Below are 12,553 nucleotides of genomic sequence, written 5' to 3'. Positions count from 1 at the left end.
AATTGTTTTTAATTGTTAATTGTTGTATTTTTATGATATGATGTATGTTTTACTTGCTGTTGTACACCACTGTGATCCCTGGAATAGCGGTATAGAAATAAATTAAATTATTATTATTATTATTATTATCTGGAGTGGCATGCAATGTCAGGGTACCCAGGGGGCGGAGTTGGACATGCAGCATCAGGACGCAATGCCCCGACTCTGTCCCCAGGCTGCCCTTTCAGGACAGTCTCCAAAGGCCCTAAGTAACAGAAAAGGTGTAGCTTGACCTTTCATGGGTGATCTACTCTAACATGCCATACTCTACTTGGTTTATCATGACTGCTAGTATTGCCAGTGGTGACTACCTTAAAAAGATTCTAGCCTTTAAGATGGACTAAAAGAATATCCTCAGTCTCATCATCATCACTACTACCATATTTAAACATCACCATCATATTGGAAAGGAGATATCTGCCCTTTCAGATATGAAAGGTTACTAAAGCACATATACCAGTGATGGCGAAACCTAGAGATCGATTGCCCAAACTCAGCAGCATTCCCGAACCAGGTGTCACCAGGTGCTGGGGCAGGACTTCCAGGGATGGGATCTCTGGGGAAAAACATGCAAGGAAAAAATGGAGGACTTGACCAAATAAAAATTCAAAAAAAGAAATAAAACATAAAAAACCCTCTCACATAAATATTAAATCCATGCTTCTCAGCCCTGCTCAAAAAGGAGGATGTTTTGGACAGAGTCCTGGACTGGAGAATAAAAGGGAGGAGAGTAAAAGAGTTAACAAGACTACCATCACCATGGCTGAAGTCAGAGGTCCAAAACACCCTGCAGAAATAATCCAGTCTGAGCTCTCTGGCTAAATATCTCACCAACCTACAAATCCCAGGATTCCATAGCATTCAGTCCTGGCAGTTAAAGCGGCACCAAACAATTATTTCTGCAGTGAGGCTATAGCACCAACACCAGTGGTTGAATTATTTCTTCAGTGAGGATATAGCCCCAACACCAGTGGTTGAATATCACTGTTTTGTGGATTTTGTATGTTACTGTACTTTGCTATATGGCCGACAAGAGCCAGCATGGTGTAGTGGTTTGAAACAGAAGCCTACTGGGTAACCTTGGGCAAATCACATTCTGTCAACCTCAGAAGGCAATGGCAAACCCCTCTGAGCAAATCTTGCTAAGAAAATTCTGTAACAGGTTTGTTGTGACCAGTCCTCTGGGAGAACAGGGTTCAATTCACCATGAAGCCACAGAAGCCCACCAGGTAACCTTGGGTAAATCACAGTCTTTCAGCCTCAGAGGATGGCTCTGAGAAATGACTTGAAGGCACACAACATACACAGAGACCCAAGTCACACTCTCTCAGCCTCAGAGGATGACAGTGGCAAACCCCCTCTGATGAAACTTGCCAACAAAATCCCATGACAGGGTCGCCTTAGTCTCACAAGAAACGACTTGAAGGCACACAACACACACACACCATGTCAGGGAGGAGGAGGAGGTGCCTTGGGGGGAGGCGGGACTTCTGGTCGAAAGGGGCTGGACTTACACCCAGAAGGGCCATGCACCACCCGTCCTTGTCACAGCTCGGCTTTCCTTGCTGTAGCTGCTGCATGCCCTTTGACATGGTTTCACGTGCCAGAGAGGGCACACATGCCACAGGTTCGCCAAAATGGACCTATACTACTGCTTAGAAGGAGTTTTGATTGATCAATCTATTATTTTTATGTCACACTTAAGGGCTGAGGTTCATGCATGTAGAAGTCTCCCATCCTGATAACTGCAAAGAATCGGAGCCCTGCATTAGTTGAACAGTAGGGGCTTTTTATATCCTACAGTTATCTTTGTGATTAGGCATGACATTATACAAGATCTCTTTATTTTAACAACTTAAATGTCCATGAGCCCTTCAGTCTCCAGTTGTTACTTCACAACCTTCCTTTTATTTTCCTTCTAGCCTTCCAACCAAACTATCAACAGCTCCTCTCTCTTTGGGCTCGCTTTCTCCAATCGCTCCCAGTCTGCTTTCTCCCAAGCTCCAGCATGTCTGCCTAAGGGCCAGCACCTTCCTCTAATGTCCCACTATAAACTCGTCCCCTTCACCATGTGATCATCAGGGCCCTGCCCAGCCTCACAGGGTTCCAAAGAGGCTGCTCAAACTCACTCCCCAATAAACCCTTCTATCTTCAGGTCTTTAAGAACGTCAGGTCCCTAGCTCCCACTCCCACTTCTACCTCTCACTCCTTGTTTGGATAAGGCCACAGTCCAGCCTTCTCTCCTTCAGTGTTTTTCTTCCTCCTCTCTCCTTCTTCCAGTCACCTCACGCACCACCTCTTCTTCACTCCTCCCTCCTTCAACTGCCTTTCCCTGTTCTTTTAAGCCCTGCCGCCTTAACTCCTCCTTTACTATCCGTTTCCCAGCTGTTCCGTGTTGCAGACCCCCTTCCCTGTCCCTTGCGGTGTCCTCTGGATCCTGATGTCCTCTGTCTTCCATCTCTAGGGGACACCCGACCCTGCACCACCCTCCAACCTCTCATATATGTGAAAATCTGTGCCTGACAATACAGATCCCTTAAGTATAAATTAATTCTTTGCTACAAGGTCTGATATTTATTTTTTGGGGGGAGGGGGCTACAGGATATACTAAATGAACAGTTCCAACAGTTTTACTATTCACATCTACATCATATTACTTCCCCAAACCATCCCATCCACCACTACCATAACTAATTCCATGATGGTGTTGGATATTCCACCAGTGTTAATATGTAAGCTGCTTCACTTGTTTTCTAACAGAGAAGTGGGATATAAAGTTGTTGTTGTTTTTGTTGTTGGACAGATTTTGCACGTACCACAATACAGTTTGTATTTTCCCTATAGGGATGAATAGAAGTCCCTTGCTAATAGAAAATGGATTCAGAGACTGAACTCCAATCCTAATTCTAACTAGAAAAGACCCATTGAATCAATTAAATTTAGATAAATATTGACTCAAGTTCCCATTTGTATACCCTCAATTATATTTAGCCGATAGGTAGGAATTTGTAGCCATTGAGTGAGGGCTGGAACTTCCTTGATGATCCCAGATTATTTCGGAGGGTCTCAAATTGCAGCAATTTTACTTTGTGCTTTAATAGAATTCAGTAGAGGGTATAGAGACCCAAGCCTGACATTGCTTCATAGCTCAGACCATAATTCTCTTGGTCACCCCACAATGGAATGTTAAGGAACTTTTAAAAGAATGATCATTATAAAGTATGTAATCTTGAACTAGAAGGGGTGTGTGTGTGTGTGAGTGTGTGTGTGTGTGTGTGTGTGTGTGTGTGTGTGTGTGTGTGTGTGTTAAAAGAGCTCCTTTCTCAACAGTTTGCAATCATACAAACACAAGGATTTTCTTTCCCAAGGTATGGTCTTCTAAGTGATCTTTTACCCCTCGGTGCAAACAGGCTACAGATGCATCCTTCCTCCCTCTTCCTTAAATAAAAGTTCCTGTTTCTCTGGATAAAAGTAAGCTTGTTTATATGTTTTCTCTTAGGGGATTGTCCTGTGCTGGACAGAAGTTAGAATTCCCCTTTGGCAAGTACATTTGGATTGCAACTAGTAGAACATCTTGTACTTGACCCATTTCTTTGATGTCACTTCTAAGTATTCTGCCCAGGAGGGACAGGAAATATATCATGTCCTACATATAAAACAGTTGTTCATAGACAGCATGGACTAGATTCATAGCCTTACTGGGATAAAAGCATCTATTGTGTCTTGGATTGGGGAAGAGCCGGTGATCCATGGTATTTTTTGGATTGGTACTGGACCCTGAAATTGGAACACGTTCCCTCCTAATCTTGGAGGGAAATTGTGAAAATTATGAGGAGAACAGGTTATAGTTTAAAAGGGCTACACATGCCAGCCATGGATTATTTATTTATTTGTTATAATATTTACACCCCACTCTTCAGCAAAAAGGCTATCAGAGCGGCTTACATTTTTTTAAATTAGACATTTCCCTGCCTCTAGGCTTACAATCTAAAGAAAAGACACAAAAGGAAATGGGAATGGCAGTGGAGAAGGGGGAAAGTCTCTGTATGACAGTTGCTACCATAGAATAATCTGTATGCATAAAATGATTGAATAAGAATATGTTTTTATAGTGGAAATATTAACATAATGGAATATTAAAGTTTTAAAATAAAACATTTTAGCTTCTACTTTCGTTAGCTACAGTGCCATCAGTCAATGAGTGCTGTAGCCAAGGTGGAATTTGAAAAGAGATTGTTTAATGAAACCGAGAGGGCTTTTTCACTGATCCTGGAGCCCCCCTCGTGTGGAAGGTTCCTTCAAAGTAACTGTTGTTTTAGTATTACTCAAGCAGGCCTTTTGCAATGGACATTACTTGGACTTATATATGAGTATATACTGTACATACTGAATATGATGTCTTGAGTATTTGCATTCACTTACATAAACTTACATTGCATGGCTTGCAGATGAAATATTTCCAGTCAGGCTGTTCTTGCAGGTAACTTATCTTGCTGAAATAAACACAGATGATGCAGTGCTTGAATTCATAAGGATATGTTGCAGGGTTGCTGACTGGTGATACAAAAATGGCTCTCATTAGTAATTTGCATATATTTCAAGGCTCATGGAAGGCTATAACAAGAGGCTTGCTGATTGCTTTAGGAAAATGTTGAGAGCTGGCTAACAATGGGTAGTTTTCCGTGATTGACTGCTGATACAAAATGCTGGAAAACTTGTTTGACATTTGAAAAATTCACGTTTCTCTTTCTCTGTATGTGCTCACATGTATGTGTGTGCAAGAAGCTAAGAGTACTCTTAAGAATGATGTGAAGCTATTTTGGTGTGGACAGCTAATCTGAGTCTTTTCGTATGTGATTAATGTTTCAAGACTAGAGGTATGTTTTTGTGGGGGTTTGAAAGAAAATAATGTTTAACTTTATAATCAAAATGTTGATTTATTATGATGTTCGTTGTCTGATGTTTATTTGTGTTTTATTATGTTTTATTTGATGTTTGATCGGTTGATCGTAAGAAATTCATATATATATAATCAAAATGAAAGTTTTATCTAACTGGTTTGAAAAACATTAGAACGAGAGACCATGAACAAGTTGAAAGTTGTTCTCTATAACCATACTTAATATTCTTTATCTATTTTCACTTCACACAATCTGGGAAGTTAAGTAATTATTGTGTTCATTTTACAGATGAAGAATTAAGGTTTAGCAAGTGGTATAACCAAGAGCCAGAGTGGTATAGTGGTTTGAGTGTTGGGCTGTGATGATATAGACCAGGTTTCAAATCCCAGTTCAGCCCTGGAAAACCACTGGATAAACCTCTCTCAGCAAAGCCAAACTTCCTCTGAACAAAGCTCGTAAAGAAAACCCAGTGATAGGTTTATCTTGGGTTACCAAAAATTAGAAATGAATTGAAAGTACACAACAACAACAACAACAACAACAACAACAACGTGGTAGGCCCAAAAATACATATAGTTTGGTGACTTGAACACCTCTGAGTACCAACCTCCGTTCTCTATCCATTGAATCAAACCTGGCTTCCATATTAACATTTCACAGTTTTCATGGCAGTGGCACTGGATGGGAATAAGTGCAAAATTAATCCATTGCAAACATCATTGTTACAAAATAGACGCAATAACAGAAAGAGATGGAAGGAAAATGCTAAAAGTTCAAACTGGTATTAATTATTTTTCCATCATAGTTTTATCTGTTAATCTGGCAAAGTGGGGCAGGGGGAGGGGCAGAGGAGGTATTTATTATGGTTTGGATTCAAAATTCCTTTTCTATGCATGTAGATGAAGGGTGATTTCTGTCGATTTCCCTATCCAGCTGCAGCCCCTACTGCCATAAACCACTCCATTTCTAGGAGCTCTCCCAAAACCAGATTTTCAGGGTGCTGGAGAGGAAAGTGGGAGGCAAAAAATCCTTGTTACATGTGATCTTTTCTGTCCACAGAAGGAGAGTTAAGCTCCAAGTCTGTCCACATCATCTGTACAAACCTATTCTTGTTTTAAGACCATCTTCGGAGTATCTGCTTGCTAGCTTGCCACTGAGATCAGAAACGCTGGCAACCACTAAAGAGAAGGTTTTCTTAATGGTAGCTGTAGTACGTGAAAGCCTATCCCAAGAGATCTGTGGTCTGCTTCTCTCCCTGGCTGCCCCTAAAAGGGCTTTTGAAACATACCTGTTTTCTTTGGCTTTTAATTGAAAATATGTTACTGTATTTACTGCTGCTGTATCTTTGAACTTTATTGTATTTCATTCTGCGTTACCAGAAAAAGGGCTTCCTCCAAGGAAACATTGTAAAACCAATTATAGAAATAGGAAGAGAACTATCTGATCTGGGGCATAAAGGGAGAGACAATAAAGTGGGAGAGACTAAGCAACTCTTGAAGCCGGAGAACAATCAAGAAAGATGATAAACTTGAGAAACTGAGATCATTAGTGTTTTGGGGGATTTTTTCAGTGGAGTGAATGCAGCACCTCTCAGAAGACTGGAGGGGAGTCAAAAGTGTTGGAGTAGAGCAAAGTGAGACAATGGGAATAAGCAACATGTTTTGAAGGTAAAGAATATTGGGTGATAACTAGAGAGACAAGATGGAGGGAAGAATGCTTTTCTGAGGATATAAGAGAATGTAGCATATTTGACCATTCAGAAGGAAACACAAGGTAGAAGAAAAGAGAGAGAAGGGCCAGAGGGATAACAATCAACAGTTGAAGGATATAGAGGACATATGCAGGCAGAGAGAGACAGGAACAGGATAGCGAGATAGAAGGGAAAGGAGGAAATGTGGGAGATTAGCCTATATGGTTTCAACACTCTAAAGGGAAAAATGAACAGATGAGGGAGAAGTAGTCACATTTAACAGGCAATCAAGTCAGAGAAATGGTATTAATGATTCCTAGTGTATGTGAATCAGAGAGCTGTTACTAGTGTTTAGACAGGTAGATGGCAGTCAGGAAGAACAGGAGGATGGATAAATAGCCACTTTGGGTCCTGCTTAAAAGACAGGATATAAATGAAAAAAATAATAATAATGGGGTGAAGTCAGCCAGTTTTTTTGCTTTCAGAGGCATTCAACACCATAAACTGGAGCATGTCATAGATTAATCAAAGGTAGAAACAACAAAGTCAGAAACAACATTGGGGAAACTTATTAATGGCATGGCACCTTTCCAGCACTTCTACCAAATTGAAATAGTCCTTATTTCAGAGGAGTTGAACTTGCATTTAATTAAATGTGGCATCTAGGCCTGTATATTACAGAATTTTTTTATGTTTAATGTTTGGGGAGATCTGTTTTGAAATAAATGAAAAATCTAGCAGATGTTCATGAGTTTGGGTAAGAGAGAGAAGACCTGCTCTCAGACGTTCCTAAAGGATTAATGAAATATTGTCCTAGCAAGCTCCTATTCTCATTTTTAAATTCAGCATTCGTACTTGGTAGGTTTAAAAAAAGTGAAAAGGGAGGGTAGCTGTGTGAAAATGTAGCTGAAAGTGCTTGATTATAATGACAGTCTCAGTAAGAGTCATTATACAGAAGAGGATTCCATACCTCAGAATCTCACATGGTATAGCATTTCTGTCTGTTTCACAGTTTTGAATGGCTAATACAGTAGCAAATCTCAATGAAGAGAAAATGTTTTCTTCATTGACAAAGTAAGGCAGGAGGAAACTTGCCAAGACTACATTGCATTCAAAGTCTCTTGGTACAAATTTGAATTTTCTTTAGAGCTCAACCAAGCAGTTGAATTGGTTTGTTGCTCCTTTTGTCGTCTTCTTCACACTCTTGCCAACCACAGATATTTTAAAGTACTGACTACATTTAATTTGTTGTTTGTTTGATTGATTGAATAACTGATTGTTTTGCTTTATAGATGGATAGATATGAAATAATGGCAATGCCTCCTTGAAGTCAGCTATTCTACATAATGAAGAATCTAATTAGTAGGATTTAAATAGTGAGAGAGCCTTTAATGTTTAGCTTGTCCAGTGGTCTCTCTTTCTCTCTTCTGGATTTCTCTCGTGACAGAAGCATGTACAGTATTTTGTTAGATAACATTGCTCTGTATAGCTATGTTTTGTGTGTGAGAAAGAAAATAGAATTCTAACTTAGAATTTAACCAAACTGTCTTAAGTTGAGATGGTGTTGTATTTATTCCCCTAAGGAACAGTATTGTATTGTATTTGCCTTCGCAAGGCTATTCTGTGAGTGCTGAATAAACATGAATATCACAGACCTTAACTTCTCGGATCCAAGAATCTGACAGATTGTAGCAGATACAGAATCTGCAAGCTATGGGTCACATTTAGCCTGCACAGCCTTTTCTTCAACTCTTGTGGTATCTCTCGATAACACAGTGCCACGGCTCGTACCTTTCCATGCTGTAACCAGCAAAGGTAGATTGCTTTGGCACTGTCCCACCTCTCTGCTTCTCTTCTCAAGGATAGGGGAAACTTCTCCAGTGCTTGGTCTTCTATAAAAGTACTAAGGCATTTCTAGCTGTGCCCATCCATTGCTGGTACCAGTCGCATTACTTCCAAACCTGTTTTGAAGTTGTTTTAATGTTAAAAAGAGGCAAAATTATGTTACAAATTACAAATGCAAGGACCATACAGTTTAGTTTGGGTAGTATGGAGCACAACTGAGGTAGGATGGAAAGAGTGTGCTAGTGTTGCTCTAACTGTTTTGTTTTGTTTTAATTTGGGTTGGATTTGTGAGAAATGAGTTGGTTTTGTTCTGTTTGGGTGGAGACTTCTAGAAAGAAGTGAGGTGGGTTTGCTGAACTTGTTTAAATGTGATCGGTGACAGTTTCAGGTAGTCTTATGTATGTGCTTGCTACCACTGTTGAAGTCCCATACAATCACTCTTTTTAAATATCATTTTACCACTTTGAGTTCCAATAGCTAGTCAAAAGTGTATTAAAAGAGAGAAATGTTAAAGGGATGTTGGCTGCATATACAGTACAGAAATAATCCAGTTTGACACCACTTTAACTGCCATGACTTGGTGCTATGGAATCCTGGGAATTCCATTGTTGTGGCACCAGAGCACTCTGACAGGGAAGGCTAAATGTCTCACAAAACTACAGTTCCCAGAAATCCATAGCATTGAGCCCTGACAGTTAAAGTGATGTCAAACTGGATTATTTCTATAGTGCGGACAGCCCCTTTGAGGTTATATTTTTCTGTATCTGTCTCATTTTTGTCAGTTACTGTACAGTACAGTGGGCCCTTGGTATCCACTGGGGTTTGGTTCTAGGACCCCCGTAGATAACAAAATCTGTGGATTCTCAAGTCCCATTAAATACAGTGGCATAGCAAAATGGTATCCCTTATATAAAATGGCAAAATCAAGGTTTACTGTTAGGAATTTATATATTTTAAAAATATTTTAAAGCTGTGGATGCTTGAATCCGTGGATAAAAAAACCCATGGATACAGAAGGCTGACAGTATAGGGCAGAAGAGTTTTAAAATACAGACCATGTGGCTCTAAAGCAGCCTTTCAGTAAAAGTAATTCTCCCAGTGATTAAATCCTCCCCCATATGCCATTAACTTAAATGTAATATTGAAGGGAAAGAAGGTGAATAAAAAGGTGTTTTTTATACTCTTGTTTTATTTTTACTGGACATGGACCTTCCAACTTTTCTCAGGAACATAGGAGTGGTAGGAGTAAGCATGCATTGACTGGGCAATTAAGTGGCTCTTCTCAGGAAGCAAACAAGCAGACATTATTACAGAGCTTTTCTATGGTGGGATGTTGTGATGCAATCTGTGCCCATTCCTTTTTCACCACATTGAGAGAGTGTACAGTGAAATGCAAGGAGAACTCTTTCAGCCAATAACTGTTGCCATGGTTACCAGAACTGAGCAATGCTGTCTTGCCACACATTTTGATGCAAGATGGTTGCAGCCAACTTGGAATATTGAATTTGGGAAGGGAACATTTGTCATAGCATTCAACTTTTCTTTCAGCCAGTGTACTTTATGATTTTTTCTTAAATTACCTTGGCATCCATTGTAAAGTAAAGACCATCAAGAATTTCTGCCAGTAGACCTAAGCCCTGAGCATCCACTCTCTTCTTGAGGGCCTGGCCACTACCTTTAGGCAGAATAATGCTCCAGAACTTTCCTAAATGTTCTTGGACAAGCTAGGAACAGCTTATAGTCTGTTCAATTGAAAGTACCAGATTAACTTTTAACTGCAATTACAGGAAGAATTGCAGAATGCAAATGAAATATTGTTGACAACTGTGAACTAACTACAGTCATCCCTCTGTATCCACAGATTCTGCATTCATGAATTCAACCATCCAAGGCTTGAAAATATTCAAAAACAAACTTCCATAAAGCAAACCTTGATTTTTGCTGCTTTATATAAGGGATGCCTTTTTCTATGCCATTGTATATAATTGGATTTGAGCATCCATGGATTTTGGTATCTACAGAGTATCCTGGAACCAAATCCCAGCAGATATCAAGGGCCCACTGTAGGTTTGTTGGACAAATGAATGTTTTGAATAATGGTTATGACTGCACTATAGCTTGAATTAGCTTGTTTTCACTATTTAAATTGAGAAAATAACCATTTCTTTCTCCTTATTTATTTCAGTAATAGTTATGCCCGTGTGCGAGCTGTGGTGATGACCCGTGATGACTCAAGTGGTGGATGGTTACCACTTGGAGGGGGCGGAATAAGCTGTGTCACTGTTTTCAAAGTCATTCACCAGGAGGAAAATGGCTGTGCTGATTTTCTTGTACATGGGGAGCGTCTCAGGGATAAAACGGTAAAAGCAGTTATATCTATCTTCTTGTAACATTGATAATAATCCAGACTACTATTCTTCTGGTAACCAAATCAAGAGGCAATCATCTCTGCTAGCGATGGAAGTCAGATGTTGGATTGAAACTCCCAGCAAAGCTAGTCAGCTTAGCCAATGGTGAGGAGTGCTGGAAATTATAGGCCAACAGTATTTGGAGGGTCATGTTTCTTACCTCTTTTCTATGCAATAGTTTATGATAATTCCATATCTTCTATAGATGTATTTAGCCTGAAGTAAAGATGTTATGTTAATTTCATTTGATTTTGAAAATGCATATATTTTTCTTTATTGTCTGGACATCTAAGAGAGAAATGAAGATCGCCTTTTTAAAAAATTTCACTTTTCTTAATTGGTAAACTACTCAAAGCAATCAGATCTTCCTTTGGAGCAGAACAGAATAGTTGTTCTAATTTATATAAACATTTTCCTATTACTTCATAGCACCATGAATGTTTCAGAGTGGCTTACAGAAGCCATCATTATAAATTAATGATACAGATAGTAAGAATACTAATACTATATAGCTGTTAAAGTAGAATAATGTCACACTAAGTTGGATGTTTAAGGATAGGCCACTTCAAACTGAGGTTTGATTTACTTGAAATACTTACCGTACAATAATCTCTGTGTTTAAGTATAATGACAGGTGGGGAAAATATGTAGGTATGACATGCTTTTTCTGTGGAAACAGTCTGCAGGATAGCATGAAAGATGAAATGGGTTTATTTTCAAGAATTCACTGAAGCAGTAGTTTATTGGTTGTTAGTTGCTACTTCAGCATGTAATTGTTCATCAGTACAGTGGGACCTTCCATTATGTGGGGGATCCGTTTTGGATCCCTCAGCATAAGGGGAAATTCTGCATATACTTGTATCCTATTGCAAACAGTGGGGTGCTGCATGCAGTGCGCATGCCATTTCTTTCATTGTCATGCGGCTTCAGCATAACCTCAGAGCTGTATATAATGCACCCACCTATGGCGCAGGCATACTGTATAACTTCTATAATCCTTTCTTGGGCATTTTGTTAATTTTGCTAGTTGTATACAGCTCTGCATAGAATTTCTGGAATACAAAAAGTCATTTAAACATAGCCTTAGTCTGACAGCAAAACCATGTTTCTGTGAGAGGATCATATAAAGTTGGGATTACATTTATACAGCTCTGATGTATGGGCAAGGCCAGTCAGATAAATCCAAGATTAGAATCATCATCCCCACTTTCAATACCCATCTGTGCAATGATGGGTCGGTCCATTATTGTTTACTCCAACTGTACAGGAGAAATGCACCTCCCATACAACTTTGAGGCTACCACTCCAATATATAATAACCCAAATTGTTCCCATATACAGTCAGACCTTCATATCTGTGGGGGATCTGTTCCGGACCCTCTCCCCCATGGATATAAAAAAAAATCCAGGACCTCAAGTCCTGTTGCCCCCAATGGCGGTGCAGTGTCCATGCAGCTGCTAGCATAGCCACGTTCATGCGCCGCTATTAGAAACATTGGGGCTTGCCATCCACGGATGATCAAATCTGTGGATGACAAGCCCACAGATGGCATGGTCCCACTGTACCTTAGGTATTATTTTCTTGTGTATTAAATGTCTATATGTGTAGGTGGCTTCAAGTCACCTGTCCATATATGGCAGCACCATGAATTCTGTAGAGTTTACTTGGT

General features: G+C 39.7%; 1 protein-coding gene across 1 annotated transcript in view; it reads left to right on the top strand.

The window, feature by feature from the left end:
* Positions 1-12,553, top strand: part of LOC149314856 (sprouty-related, EVH1 domain-containing protein 1-like) — an 84,921-nt gene that overhangs the window by 41,047 nt on the left and 31,321 nt on the right. The window contains exon 2 of the mRNA XM_089522010.1: positions 10,661-10,835. Coding sequence (XP_089378136.1) covers positions 10,661-10,835 — 175 coding nt within the window. The remainder of the gene's footprint in view (positions 1-10,660; positions 10,836-12,553) is intronic.

The sequence above is a fragment of the Sceloporus occidentalis genome, unplaced genomic scaffold, assembly GCF_023333645.1.
Source record: "Sceloporus occidentalis isolate IW3139 unplaced genomic scaffold, rSceOcc1.0.p SCAF_4, whole genome shotgun sequence".
In the NCBI taxonomy this organism is placed as follows: domain Eukaryota; kingdom Metazoa; phylum Chordata; class Lepidosauria; order Squamata; family Phrynosomatidae; genus Sceloporus; species Sceloporus occidentalis.
Note: the sequence above shows the minus strand (reverse complement) of the source record. Positions and strands in the feature narration are given on the sequence as shown.